Source organism: Elephantulus edwardii, unplaced genomic scaffold, assembly GCF_000299155.1.
Source record: "Elephantulus edwardii isolate Elephantulus edwardi_28Jun2011 unplaced genomic scaffold, EleEdw1.0 scaffold00236, whole genome shotgun sequence".
NCBI classification, from domain to species: Eukaryota; Metazoa; Chordata; class Mammalia; order Macroscelidea; family Macroscelididae; genus Elephantulus; species Elephantulus edwardii.
The window spans coordinates 1,395,959-1,410,930 of NW_006399986.1; the positions used below are offsets into that span (position 1 = coordinate 1,395,959).

Consider the following 14,972-nt stretch of genomic DNA (forward strand, 5'->3'; position numbering starts at 1 on the left):
GGTGTGGGGTGAAAGGGCGGGGTAGAGGGCAGCTTCAGGGCAGGGGAGCGATCCGGTATGATACCGTCCTGTGGACATACATCTGCCAACACGCGCAGCACCGCACAAATGCAGAGTGAACCCCAATGGGAACTGCAAACTCCAGTTAATAATTTAACACAAACCAGCTGCTGCTTCCGACTCTGTGTGTGTCCACCCCTTCTCTTTCTTCTGAGGGGCCCTGGGTGGAATCAAACCAGCAAGCTCTCAGTCAGAAGCTGAGTAAGTAGGTCGGTAAACAATCTGCACCACACCAGGGACTCCCAGTCAGTACTGTCGTACCAGCGCTGGGCCACAGACTGTGACAAATACAGCGGCAGGAGTGCCAGATGTTACTGACAGAAGCCTGGAGGAGGAAAGGGAAACACAGGACTTCTCCGCACTTCCTGCACACATGTCTATAACCACGCAGTCCAGCCAGTTACTTAAGAGAGTGGCCTCTTTCCACCCATGGTCTTTGTGGCCCCCACACGACGACAGGGTGTGGCTATGCGAAGAAGCGGCTTGTGGTCCACCACGGGGACTGGACAGCTTGGTCAAAATGCAAATAGGGCCCATGGCACCCTTGTGGGTGGCACCAAGGCTCTTGTTGGGGTATGCAAATAAAGTGTGTGGAAACCTAATGAGGTGACTGGCCCGTTTAGCCAACCCACTGGACTTAAAATAAGTCATCCCTGAGGCAGACAGGGAGGACCTGGGTACAACCAAGAAGAGATGGGAACAGACCTGGGGCCCCTGTGCTGAGAACATCCTATCCCATGAGACGCTGCTACCTCAGCAGACAACCAGGCAGTGGCAGCAGGACCAGGAGGCCCAGGGGCTGGCAGGACATGGTGCTGGGGGGGATTCCTGGCTCAGAAGAGAGAGCTACCAGGAGGCCTCATGGTGGAGCAGGGACCCTCCTGGCACTGACTAGCAGAACCAAAGGGCTTCATAACACTTGTACAAGGAAGGCACCAGCTGGACAGGTCCAAGAGGCCTGAAAAGACCTGTGGACACATCTGAGGAGCCTGTTCTCACTGAAGAACTGTATCCAAAATCTTCTCTGATCCTTCAGTGTGCCCTGTTCCTTCCCTAATAAACCCTGTAACTGCTGAGCACCGACTGTGGGTTCTGTGTGGACACTGCAATGAACTATGGAACTCTGTGGAGAAGGCTGTGGGAGGGAGAGTGGGCGGCGGGACTGCAGGAGGCTGGAGGCCTGACTGACCTCCCTCTGCCTCACAGGAACCAGATGCTAACGGTGATCCCCTGTCCTCGTGGACTTAAAGGAGAGCAGAGGCCATCCCCAGATGGTACCACCTAACACTGCGAGATGGACTGTCAGGGACCCCGGAGCTCACATGGGCACTGTGAGCATGGTGCAGGGCAGGGCAGGGTTCTCATCTCCTGTTCACAGAGTCACTGTGGGTTACAGCTGACTCGATGGCACCCAACACCACCAACACTGATCTAAAAAAAGAAAGCCCATTTGAAGAACACGCTAACGTCCACTCTTAACTCACTCCCTTAAGCAGCCCATCCCCGCCCAGCCCTGACCCCCTCTGTGGACAAGCAGCAGGTGGACAGCATGCAGGCTGAGGCTCAAGTCATAAATGCGGGGTCAGAAAGATCTGGAGTCCTGAGGTCACAGGTTGTCAGACACGGGGCTCTGAGCACGGTCCTTTCCGGCCCTGTCACCCAGGAGCTGGGGTGACACAGGATCATGGAGCGTTGCAGGAAGGACAGTCCCCTTGGAGAGGAGCGGCTGGCACGAAGCCAGGAGCGAGGCGGCCCGGAGGTGAAAGTGAAGAGGCCGGCCTGTCCGTGGGCTGCAGAGCTGCAGACACACACGCGGGGAGGGGCTCACCTTGGCGTTGAGCATGTCGATGCAGAAATGGCAGAGGGCCGCCTTGAAGAAGTAGTCCTTGGCGCTGTACTTGAGGAGGGGGCTGTCCATGGCGTTGGTCCCCACCTGTGGCCATGGGGAGGGGACACTGTGAGCTCGGGGCGGGCAGCCAAGCCCTAATTGCCTCCCTCTGGTGCCTGCGTGACGAAGGAGAGGGCACACACCAGGCCCCTAGCTATGCACCGCCTTCGGCGCCCGAGTGTGGGCAGGGACGGCCGCTGTCAGGGCCTCAGAAAGCTGGCACATCGGTGGGCAGGGGGCGGCAGTACTGGGAACATGCGAGGCGGTACCCACCCCTTTTCCTTCAAGGCCAGCTGCTTGCTGGGGCTACTTGGTCCCACCCAGCACCCCCCCACACACACAAGGAGGGGGAGCACGGGTGCCCACATGGCACTTCTCCCTGGAGGGACCTTCACAAAAGGAAAAGGGACATTCTTCCAGGCCTCCACTCATGGCCACTTAGGCCTTGAAAACCCTTCCTGCTCCCCCAACTTGGTCCGACATCTGTGTGTGGGGTGAGAATGCGGTGCATGTACGTTTGTGAGGGGAGGAAGTGAGGGGGGTTGGGAGGGACACACACACACACACACACACACACACACACACACACACACACACACACACACACACTCTCACTCTCTCTCTCTCTCTCCCCCCCCTCCCAGGAAAGTGTCCAGCCAGGCTGTGCGCAAGGGAAGGTGAGGACGTGCATGGCAGGGTGGGCAGTGGACCAGGGCGGGGAGGCCTCACCTGCTCGTAGATGTCCACGGCCTTCTGGTACTGTTCCAGCTGCGCTGCGTAGCCGGCCACCTTCAGCAGACACTTGTTGGCTGAGCTGGGGGTGGGAGGAGGGCGGGTGGTGAGGGGCCAGTCTGCCCGAGGCTCGGGGCCGACACACTGCAGGAGCTGCCCTCCACGTTACCTGTTGGACTCCTCGCCCTTGTAGTAGTCTGCGGACTGCTCGTAGTGGGCGATGGCCTGGGGAAGACACAGGGTTGGAGGTGGGCTTGAGGACAGGGAGCACCACCCTCAGGGCCCGTCTGGACCACCCTCCCTCTTCAGATGTCAGATGGGTGTATCCAGGGCCCTGCCCGCCCGCTGACCTTCTCGATGTCCACCAGCTCTGTCTCATAGATCTCAGCGATGGAGATGTGGTGCTTGGCTGCAATTGTGAACCGGCCCTGCAGGGCACAGCAGGTCACTGTCAGCAGGGACGGCCCCCCAGGAGCCTAGGCCAGCCCCATCAGCACCCTCTGACCCCCCTCAGCCTCCCCACACCCCATTAGGAGAGGGGCCCAGAGAGGGCCGGGGATCAGAGACCAGCGTGCAGGCTGTGGAGCTGGGGGGGGGGGATCATCTCGGGAAGCACTCGGCCTGCTCAGAGATGAAAGGCCGGCCGGGCCCTGGCAGAGAGAGGGGAAGCCAGGGTGGAGGACAGAGTCCCAGCCCGTCTGTGGCGGCTCAATGCTTCACCACAGGGGCCACCAGCAAGAGGAGGTGGGCCACTGGCTCCCTTACTGGTGTCCCAGGAACTGCCTGCTGCTGTGTACATGGGGACAGGTGTGCAAAAGGGCAGACGGCTGGGGGGCTGCAGGGAAGCCTGGGGGATCTGGGGTCCTCTGTGCCTGGCTTTTGGTCTGGTGACACCCCAAGCAAGCACTGGTCACCTCATTGGCCTGAGCCCCCTTTCCTCAGCTGTGACGGGTTGATATACTGCCCTCCACTAGGGTGCTGGGGTCAGTGAAGGGCAATGGCTGTGATGACTGGAACTCTAGTTACAGCAATGCCGCTGTCCTGGACATGACGGCTCGGAGGACACAGGGTCAGTGCTCCTGCAGACAGTGCTGACATAGGGTGTGTGTGGGTGTGTGTGTGTGTGTGTGTGTGTGTGTGTGTGAGAGAGAGAGAGAGAGAGAGAGAAGACAGGAAGTTCCCAACTCCTGCCTCCCAGACTGGCCAAAAGCTACTCAAGTCTTCTGAGACAGGCCCAGCTCTGACTCTGATGACCCCTCAATCTTTTGTCCCAGGAAATGCACCCAACAAACAGAGCTGGAAAGAGCTGGCCAGGGGGAGACACGCTGGACACATTCCCAAGCAATGAGCACACAGGAGCAGGCATGGCCAGGAGCCAGGCTGGCGGGGAACTGGGCCTCGAGGGAGTCACAGGAGAACCAGGATGCCCTACAGCGCCAGGGGGGCCCCACCCCCTCCCAGTCTGCAGAGGTAGGAGGAGAAGATGCAGACAGGCCACAGATGACCCTTACCATGTCGGTATAGATCTCAATTGCTCTCATCAGACAGTTAATGGCCTCTGGGGAGAGAATGGAGGAGACGTAAGATGCTGAAGTCACTCTGCCAAGAGCAAGAGATCAATAGCATGCAGGGGCTGCAGACCCCTCCCTGCTGGGCCCGGGGCTGTGGCCTGCAGGCCCCTCCCTGCTGGACTCAGGGCTGCAGGCCCCTCCCTGCTGGGCCCGGGGCTGTGGCCTGCAGGCCCCTCCCTGCTGGACTCAGGGCTGCAGGCCCCTCCCTGCTGGGCCCGGGGCTGTGGCCTGCAGGCCCCTCCCTGCTGGACTCAGGGCTGCAGGCCCCTCCCTGCTGAACCCCCAGGGCTGCAGGCCCCCTCCCTGCTGGGCCCAGGGCTTCAGGCTGCAGGCCCCCTCCTTGCTGGCCCCTGAGGAAGGGTGAAAGGGTCCTTCAAGCCAACCTCATCTGCAGACAGAGAGAGCTGGACCCAGGACGTGGGGGCCCAAAGGTGGCTGCCTTCTTCCTGGGCCCCCACAGGGACCACCTCCTGGCCACTTCAGGGTGTGGCTGGCACTGGGTCAGCCTGTCGCCTGGACTCTAGGGGGTTTTCAGAGCCACAAGTGCTACAGCCTGCTCTGGAAGGACAGAACTCTGGCCCAGATCAGGGCAGGGACCCAGATGGCCTGTCACTGGTGGCCCCTGCCCGAGTCTGGCCCTCGGGTATGGACACAGAAGCCTTCCCAGTCTGCCATCTCCCCTCTCCCCGGACACTAGGCTCTGGGAAAGGCCTTGACCCTCCACCTCTCCCCGGGAATAGTCGCTACTTCCGCCAACTCCACTCTAACCTCAGGTTTGCCAAAACCAGCAGCCAGGGTGGCACTCGAGGTGAGGGAGGGGGGCTACCTTTGTTGTACTATCTCTTGCAAGGTTTTCAATTTGGGAAAGGCTTTCTTTTTTGACAAGTTATTTGGAGGAGAGAGAAAAGCATGAGTGGGAGGCATCCTCTGGCAGAGAGAACTGCACTCTCGGGAGGTTATTTTAACACCTCCGCTGAGGCTGCACAGGAGAAGGGGGGGAGGCAGCAGGGGAGGGGGTGGGAGAAGGGGGAGCACCTGGCGAAGGCCGGATCTGGCACTCAGCCCTGGAAGGAGGGCAAGATGAGCGCTCACCTCATGGCCCAGCACCCCGTCTCCGCCCCACTGGGCTGCCCCACGTGACAGCACCTTATGGACGTGACAGCACCTTATGGACAGACAAGGCCTGGTGCCCACTCTTTAGGGGCTTCCGGGAGCCGGGACACCTGCGGGGGGGGGCGGGGGTCTGCTGGCCAGGGACCAGGGCTGGACTTGCAGAGTCCATGGACTCCCTATTTACAGGCAAAAGAGGGGGGTGACGTGTGGGTTACTCTGGGGAGGGGGAGTAGGTTCTTGTCAAATGTGGGGAATTAAGTGAGAGGTGCAGAGCGTGTGTGTCAGTGCACACTCCACGGGGTCAGTGGGGAGCCGGTGGCAACGATGATGATTGTAACAGAGAGTCACAGTTAGTGCAGGACAGGCGAGGGAGAGAATACAACCCCGAAAATCATGGCCCTCGCAGGCAGCTAGCTGTCATCAGAGAAGCTCTGATCCGGGAAACCCCGTGTACAAGACAAAGCCCTCGGGGGAGCTCTGGTGGCCTAGTGGCAAGGAGCTGCAACTACAATCCCAGAGGCGCACGGTTCGAATCCACCAGATTCTCTGCTGGGGAAGGAGGGGCAATCTCCTCCTGTACCAGCCAGATCTGATTTGACGGTACACTCACACAAAAATAATAAAAGAAATAAAAAAATAAATAAATTTTTTTAAAAAAAGACAAAGCCCTCAACCAGATAGTCGGTTTTGCCCGCAGCCTAAAGCCTTATTCTTTCTCTCTCATACACACACTCTCTCTTTAATAGTACAAACAGCAAAAGATGTTGATGAGGGAGCAGCTGGTGCGATGTGGTGGGAGGGTGAGGAAGCGGCTGCCTGGACCCCAGACCCCAGGACCCAGCCCTGCTCCATCCTCGGCCGTGCCCAGGCTGCTCGCTGGCTCCCTCTCCGGCTCAGAAGGGAAGGCTCGGACACCCCACCTGGCCCGGCAGGCAGGGGCCAGCCCACATGCGGCCTTGGTGAGATGCAGAGTTGGGGCTGGTGGGAAGCCCCACGAGTTCCTCTGCACAAGGTCTGCCCAGGTTATCAAGGGCAGACAACGGGTGTCACGTCCTCAGCTCGGCCTCACCCCTCAGCTAGCCACCATGCAAGGAGACAGAGCTGACTGAGATCTCTGGAATCTTCCAGCCCCAGGTCTGGACTTCCAGATGGGGCCCTGCCATAAGCAGACGGGTGAGTGGTGATCCAGGACCCGCCAGGCCTTCAGCCCGCTGCCGTCCTCGCCTCTCTGAGTCTCCCTGGCCACCCCAAGTGCCTGGCCCACTTCCTGCTCCGTGGAGCCTCACAAGGAGGTGGCACGGACAGAAATCATATGTGAAGCATCTGGTAGGCGCCCGGCTAGCACAGTGGTTACAATCATTTTTCCTGCCAGCTGGAAAGGTTGAGTGTTTGAGCCTACCAGAGCTATCTGCTTCCACAAAAATGACAGGCTGGGAGGGAGCTCTGGTGGCCTAGTGGCAAGACGCTGCACTGCAATCCCAGAGGTACAGGGTTCAAGGCCACCAGATGCTCTGCTGGAAAAGGAGGGGGCAATCTCCTCCTGTACCAGTCAGCTCTGATTTGACAGTACATGTAAAAATAATAAAATAAATTTTTTTTAAAAAAAATGACAGGCTGGGAAAGCATTCAACAGTTAGGTCTGCTCTGTCCTGAGGGGCTGCTATGAGCCGGAACCGACTTGATGGTGGTGGCTTTGCAGCATCTGGCGCACACCAGGCATTTAGGAAACTGCTGAAGAGGTAACAGGAAATGGGTGCCCACGGGGACACCCCGCCCCCGTCCCTGTCCCTGTCACACAGGCAGCCAGGGCTCCACCTGGCATCTGAGCTGCCACCCAGACCATGTTTCCGGCAGGCAGGCGCTGTCTGGGATGCTGAGGACCCATCAATAGTAGAGGCACCACATCCTGTGTCCTGGGCCCCAGGCCCCCATGAGGGTCCCAGCCTACCCAGCAGAGGGGCGGGCAAAATGCCCGGACTCAGGTGGCCTGAAGTGCTGACACCAGACAGCAGTCTTTGGCAGGACTGGTGAGGACGGGCCTGGGGAACTGGTCACCTGCTTCGAACCACGGGGGCGGGTTCCAAATGGGCTTCCCCTCCCTCATTCTTTTCCAAGTGATCCCTGATCAGAGGGTGGGCGTTGGGAGCCCAGGCCAGGTGGGAGTAACCCCCTCTCCACTGAATCCAGTGGGGCCCAGGACTGCCTCATCAAGGGACAGAGAGCACTCGAGCACTTGTATCTATAGACCTCATGTCTGTGCTTTGCTTTAGCTCAGAGACCCAGGGACCCGCCCAGGAGCGCAGGCCGGGCCCCAAGGTGCCAGCACACAGCTGCCTCGGAACTTCTGTGCAACGCCTGAGAGATCCCAGACACAAAGCAGCTGTCACCCGTGGGTGCCAAAGCACCCTCTCCCCCACCCGCAGGCTGGCTGTGGTCCCAGACGGCGGAGGCCAGCATACTCTCACACCCCGCCCTGCTCCAGCCAAGGCACCTCTTTGCCCGGCTATGCCCAAATTAGGCTCTCCCTGGCATGTGGGCGGGAGGGGGCACCTGCAAGGCCCACCCCAGCCAGCCAGCGGTGCTGTCCCCTCCTTAGAGGGGCAGCTGAGGGCAGCGTGCGCCGGCCATGGGCTTTTGTCTGTGCTCGTGACACAGCCGCCTGGCCACGCTGTCTCTCCGCGTGCTGCCCCTCCAGGCCTGGACACCCCGACTCCCCTCCCTGCTTCCCAAGGTCAAGTCCTGAGCAGCAAACACAGCCCCGCAGGGTGACACTGCAGAGACACGGGGACCGAATCAAAGGCCAAGGAGGGGCCCGCACGTTCAAGCTGCGAGCGGGGCCAGGCTGTGGAATGTTCTGGAGTCTGTGTGAAGAGCAGGCAGTGCACGTGTCTCAGGGCAGGGCCGGGCCGGCCTGGCCAGAAACCCGTCCTTCCAGTCACTCAGGAGCAGCAGCTGAAACGTCACAGAGGCCGCAGCGTCTCCAGGCCGACCACTTCCCCAGGGAGCAGATGGGAAGACTGAGGAGGAGGGGCCTCCCCCGGGGTGATTCAAGTGGAACAAGCCTGAGGGCGCCCCCAGCTCGGCCTCGGCGTCACCTCACTCACTCGGCCTCCTGTGGACTCGTGGGACTACCTGCCAGGTGTGCTGGGGCGCTGCATGTACACACAGGTACACAGGGGAGACCCCTCCCAGTGCAGCCGGGAAACCACCTCTCGGGGAGCCCCACCTGTGAGAAGACAGCCCGGCTCTGCTGGACTCACATCACACCAAGAGCGAATCCCTGACCATGGGGTCCTGTGGGATTCAAGGCCACAGAGCACCAGACTGAGAACCAGCACTGGGCCCCTGAGGGACTGTCAATCTTCAGCTCAGGGGTGCGTATGTCCACACAAATGGTTAAGCTCTGGGCTAGTACACACACAAAGTGTTTACTATCCACCCCTCCCCAAGCACTGTGGAAGAAAGGCCTGGCAATCTCCTGGCCTGGAAAATCTTACAGCACTGTCCTCCTCTATGCACGGAAGTCACCCTGAGTCTGAATCAACTGGATGGCCCCAGGTAACATATCCCACACACATTAGTATTTTTAACCTGCACGCAACTTCCCTCCTCTTTCAAGAGAATGGTGACAGGTGAGTCCAGCTGCCACTGTTGCTTTCGACTCCCTAAGACCCCACGTGTACGAGGGACGAACAGGCCGTCCCACCCCGTGCTGCCCATCAGGGCTGGCCAGCTGGACCGCGGTGAGCCCTGGCTGAATTGCGGCCGGAGATCCCCAGGCATTTCTCGTTAACCTGCCTCAGTGTGCAAGCTTCTGCTGACACCCGGTCAGCATCCCAGTGACACGCCAGCCTTCCGCTGACAGACGGCGACCCCGGCAGAGAGGTACGCTAGCTGAGGACTGAACCACAGTCTCCCACGTGGGAAGCGAGAACTCCACTGCTGAACCACTACTGCGCCCTGCGGTGGCTGGAGACAGTCATTTAAAAAAAAACAAAACCAAAACCAAGCAACCAACCACACAGCCTTTGCTTGCTAAAATTAAAAGACCTGTGTCTGGCAATGAGATTAAAAATAAGTAAATTAAAACGCTTGCCTGTGAAATCCAAAGGTCTGGTGCCCTGGGGCTGTTTTCCACTCAGGATTAGCAGAGTCGGACAGAGACGGGCCCTGGCAGCCCTACTCCGGGCTCAGGAAGCCAGGGCTCACGTTCCCTGGTGACTAAGGCGAGACTCATCCCCTCCACACACACCCCCACCAGGGCGCAGAAACGCCAGGTGGGACATTTCCGATTGCACTGGCAGCAAACGCTACCTGGCTAGCCCCAGATGCTCCCCACTCCTCCTGTTTGTTAATTCTGACAGCAGAACAGATTTCTGCTCCCCCTGGCACATGGAGGGTCTAGAATAGAACTCCCACTCTCATACTCCCCAGGTTGCAAGAGGGAGAGTGCAGGAGGTGGGGGGAGCCGAGTAAGGAGGCAGGCACCGGGAGGAAGCCAATGCCAGCGGCAGGGAGCCAGGGGGTAGCCAGTGCGCCTCCAGTGTGAGCGCTTCCTGACCTGTCTATCCCAAGCACTGAACCCTGAGGACGGCTCTGGTCCCTGGTGCTCCAGGCGGCCAGCCTGGGCCTCACCTTGGGGGTCGGCCTTCTTGAAGGCATTGCCTGCGTCCACGAAGCTGGTGGCAGCGTCGTGCTTGTTTTGGAGCTGCAGGTGCAGCTGGGCGGCCTGGCAGAAAGCGTTTCCGGCGGCTGGAAGAGAAGGGAAGAGAAGGCTGAGTCCAGCTGTCGTGGGAGAGACGATGGGACTGGAGGGGGTGAGGCCAAGATCAAGCGCTCCAGACCACTGGGCAGAGGATCTCAGCAGCGCCACGGGCGGTGCCCGGCCAAGGCAGGAGCCCAGCCTCGCAGGGAAGCCCCGACACCAGCAAGTACAGGAAGAATGCCAGGTGTGTCCAGCTAAGATCTTTCCCCAGCCCCTACATCTCAGGTCACCAATCCCTAAGGTCCCAAAGAAAAGGTGAACACAGACCAGGGCTGCAGACACAAGCCTCCCAAGGGTAACCCTGAACCCCAAAACTCAGGTCCACCACCAGAGGGCACCGCAGGTGACATGCAAGCGTGGTGATTGAGGAGAGGGACCATGCAGATTAAATATACAGCCCTTCTCCACCCCCCACCCCAAGCCCACATCACCCTGACGGTGTTACATGTCGGGTCGGGAAGCTGACCAAGAGGCCAGCGAGGGCAGCGACGGCATGAGAAGGGGACAGAGGTGGGCCCGGCTGGACCCTCAGGACTGGGCGCTGAGGGCACAGAGGTGGCACTGGAGCTGAGAATCAAGTGGTCCGGCACGTACCACTCCAGTTTTTGGCCATTTTGAACATGTTTGCAGCTCTGGCGTAGATTTCGCATGCTTCCTCTATTTTGGATGAGCCTCTGGGGGAAAAGAAAAGATTTTTAGACAAGGTAAGACCACGGAGTCTGGCTTCTGACAGAACCGAAGCATTCGGCTCCACGAATGGCAAAAGCACCCCCCCCACACCGCAGCCCCCACAGCTTCCCTCCAGGACCAGCTGTGGCCTGGTGCTGCTTGGGCTCAGACCCAGACAAATCTGTGCACCCCTACTCCCCGCCCCCGCCCCCACGTCCCTGTACAAAACCCACCGCCACTGAGCCGGTGCAAAGGGACAGCGAGTACAGAGGACAGAGCAGAACTGTCCCACTGGGTTTCCAACCCTCACGGAAGCGGCCACAAGCTTCACCTGCAGAGCAGCCGGTGGGCCGGGCAGTGAGCAGTCGAGTGCTTAACCACTGTGCCACCAGGACAGGCGTGGACTCCCCGATAGGCAAACTTCTGCTTCCCGACTAGTTGGCAGCAAGTCATTTCACATCACACACACACACTCACACACTCTCTCTCTCTCTCTCTCTCTCCATCTAAGATTCTGTTTCTAGGTGTGGCTGACTCGAGCTTCACTCCCAAGCCCACAGCACTTCCCTACAGAATCGAAGCCTCTCTCCAAATCTACAATCCCGGGCAGGGTGGGGTTCCATTAACACCTCACAGAATTCACTGGGAGGACCTGACTACAGCCTGATTATTACAACCTAATAAGACAGAAACCAAGGTACACACAGGATGACGTCTGCAAGGGGTCACATGGCAGGATGGGGGAACAGGGATGAACCACCGCTTCTATGGGTTCACCAACCAGGAAGGTCCTCTGAACCTCAGGGCTCCTATATGATTCCCCATGATGGATTATGGGAACCTCCTGAGCTTAATCGCAGCCCCAGTTAGTCCTCTCGTGTGGCGGGCCCTCATTCATTAGTCTCAGGTGTGGAGAACGAAGGCCAAATGCCTTCTGCAAGGTGCTGCTGCAACGTCCGTGATGGGAAACAACCCTTTGAAATACAGCGCCCGACAGCAGGGCCCTGGGCCATCTACAACCCACTGCCTCTGAGTCTGTCTGAGTTGATTCCGACTCGTAATGACCCTCCTGTGGTTTCTGAGGCTGTAAATCCTCAAGAGAGGAGCGAGGGCCTCAGCCTTCTTCCTCAGTGACAGTGGATTCAAACAGCCAATCTTCTGTATAACAGCTCAATATGTAATGGGGACCACACCACCACACCTCCCTTTGGGTGCTACGTAGGAATGCATTTTAAAAAATTAAGGTGCCTCATTTGGCACCTTAATTTGACTGAGGCTCAAAATGTCAAGAAGACAAAGATTCTCGCCACTGGACCAATCGGCAGCATCAGGATGGATGACGAAGAGATTGAAAGTGCTCACAGCTTCAGTTTGCTCGGCTCCACAGTCAACACTCTTGGCACCAGCAGTCAGGAAATCAAAAAGCGTATCGCGATGGGAAAGTCTGCTGTTAGGGACCTCTCTAAAGTACTCAAGAGCAACGGTGTCTCTCGAGAGACTAAGGTGCGTCTGATACAGGCCATGGTCTTTGCAATCGCTTGTTATTTATCAGAGAGTTGGACAATGACTAGGGAGGACAGAAGGAGAGTTGATGCTTTTGAGCTGTGGTGCTGGAGAAGAGTACTGAATGTACCATGGACTGCCAGGAAAACAAACAGATTCATCTTGGAGAGGATTAAACCAAGCTACTCCTTGGAGGCAAGGATTCTGGGGCTTCGTCTGACATACTTTGGACATGTTGCCAGGAGGGACAGGTCCTTGGAGAGGGACATCATGCTTGGGAGGGTGGAGGGACGGTGCAGGAGGGGAAGACCCTCTATGAGACGGATTGATTCGGTGACTGGGGTAATCGGGATGGGTGTGTCAGAGGCAGTGCGGTTGGCGCAGGATAGAGCAGGGTTTAGGGCTGTTGTGCATAGGGTCGCTATGAGTCGCAAACGACTCGACGCCACATAACAACAACAACAACATTTGGGTAGCTTTACCCAAGATTCGAGGCCTCTAAGAGAGCACCTCTCTTCCTCACTCAGGGTGGACCCTTCGTTACTCCCTCACTTCTAAGCCCGGCTACGTCCTGCTGTCTGTCTCCACCTCTGATAACTCAGCCAGGCCTAGCACATGAGGGCTGTGGTCTCTGTGACTGCAGGAACCACTTGCTGCCCTGGAGTCCCATCATGTGGCCTTCAGGACTTCCCTGCACTGACCAAGGAGCCTTCCCTGGCTACTTCCGTGGTTACTCACTTGGCTACTCTCCGCAAGGCTGGCAGTTCAACTCCACCCAGTGGCACCAAGAGGAAAGATGCGGTGACCCACCTCCATACAGATTCCAAATGAGCAAACCTCATGGAGTAGTTCTACCCCGTCACACAGGATGGCCAGAGTCGAAACTGACTCATCAGCGCCCCACAAGGAGGACTTGATGACATCACCCAGTTGCTGCTGTTTTGTTTATAAAGAGGAGAGTATTTCCTAGTTAAAACACAGAAATGGTCACAGCCCTCTCCTTTCCCCTGCGCCAACTGTCCCAGGAGCGTCCCTGGAGAGCTGCCTGCAGGGATGGGGCTGGATGGCCACTAAGGGGGTTTTCAGAGCTGCGTGCAGTCCTGTTCCACACAGGAATGACCAGCCACGGTGGTGCCAACCTGCTGTCCGCGGGCTCTCAAACCACCCTCATAGCCATGCTCCCTGGAATTCCTCTTAAAGGTCCGGGTGCGGTTCCCAAAACCCTCCTGCCATCAAGCCCATGTCAGCTCATGGTGGCTTCTACACGGCGGAGTGAGGTAGCCCCTGGGGTTTCCAAGGCTGTCAGTGGTCACTGGGAGAGACCACCACAGTGGTCACGCCTGGGGTCAAGGGCTTTAACTGCTGTGCCTCCTGGGCTTGGATTTTTTAATAGTGGTCTGTGATGATTCTGGTATGTGGGGCAAAGTAAGAGGGAGGAAAAGAAATAACCTAGACCAACGTCCCCGGAAAGGAAGCTCCAGCCAGGTCAGGTTGTCAGCAGTCGGTAAAACACCCCTGGGGCAGGCAGGCAGACTAGGGAGTCAGTGAATGAACTAGATCTCCTGAGTCCAGAGTGGTGGCTTCCCCGCAGAAGTGTCACTTTCCATGTGGGAGATGTGGGCTTCGATTCCCAAAGGAAATAAAATAATAACAATAATAACAATAACAACAACAATAATAATAATAATAATAATAGTAAATTAGATCACCCAGAGGTCAGCAGTTTGAATCTGCCAGCTGGCTCTGGGGAGGAAAAAGGAGACCATCTACTATCATTAAAATTTACAATCCTTAAATAAAAATAACAACACAGGGAGCTCTGGTGGCCTAGTGGCAAGGAACTGCAACTACAATCCCAGAGGCGCACGGTTCGAACCCACCAGATGCTCTGCCGGGGAAGGAGGGACAATCTCCTCCTGTAACCAGTCAAATCTGATATGACGGTACACTCACACAAAAATTTAAAAAAAAGAAAAAAAAATAACAACACAGCCTCAGAAACCTAAGGGAAGTGGTCAAGAGTTGACAGTGACTCGGCAGGAGAGGGTCCAGGGGCTTCCCGGGCAGCCACCACTGGTCTGTCAGTGCAGGTTTACATGCTGCTGTGACGTTGGACAGAATAAAGAAGACTAAGCCAGACTAGGAAGAAAGGCCTGGGGAGCTACTAAACCTCAGCCGGTGAAAACTACAGACAGGATGGTCCAACTGTTGTGTGTATGGTTGGTGCCATGAGCTGTCCCTTCTTTCTGCCTTCTGGGACAATGCTGATAGTGTCTTCCTGTCCCCTGTGCCGTCTCTGGAACTGGCCCTGAGTAATGGCATCCTCCCATCTGCTGATGGGGCTGGCCTGGCTGCACCCACTCACCTGCCCAGTGACCTCACTCAGGTGACACACCATACACACCTGGGATCTGGGGCCCTTGTCTGAAGTGACTTCCTTACCACACCTGCTGGCCTTGAGGAGGGGAGCTGTCACTTCTACCAGCAGCCAAGAATTCAGAAGGGCACCATGCCAGGCACCTGGCTGTGAAAAGCCACCAGAGGATGCTCTCTGGGACGTTTCTTTAAGGGGCACTTGCACAGACCCAGCCCAGCTCTGCCTACCTGTGGACCCCCAAGTGCAAGTGCACTTGTCCCTTCACTGGGGAACAGTCTGCCCCAGACCTCTGGA

General features: G+C 57.8%; 1 protein-coding gene across 1 annotated transcript in view; it reads right to left on the reverse strand.

Annotated features, from left to right (window-relative positions):
* NAPA (N-ethylmaleimide-sensitive factor attachment protein, alpha) overlaps positions 1-14,972 on the reverse strand; it is a 31,259-nt gene that overhangs the window by 3,661 nt on the left and 12,626 nt on the right. Inside the window, exons 2-8 of the mRNA XM_006898638.1 lie at positions 10,724-10,803; positions 10,000-10,116; positions 4,192-4,238; positions 3,031-3,108; positions 2,850-2,905; positions 2,678-2,762; positions 1,889-1,993 (exon numbers count right to left, since the gene is read on the reverse strand). Of these exons, the coding sequence (XP_006898700.1) occupies positions 1,889-1,993; positions 2,678-2,762; positions 2,850-2,905; positions 3,031-3,108; positions 4,192-4,238; positions 10,000-10,116; positions 10,724-10,803 (568 nt within the window). The remainder of the gene's footprint in view (positions 1-1,888; positions 1,994-2,677; positions 2,763-2,849; positions 2,906-3,030; positions 3,109-4,191; positions 4,239-9,999; positions 10,117-10,723; positions 10,804-14,972) is intronic.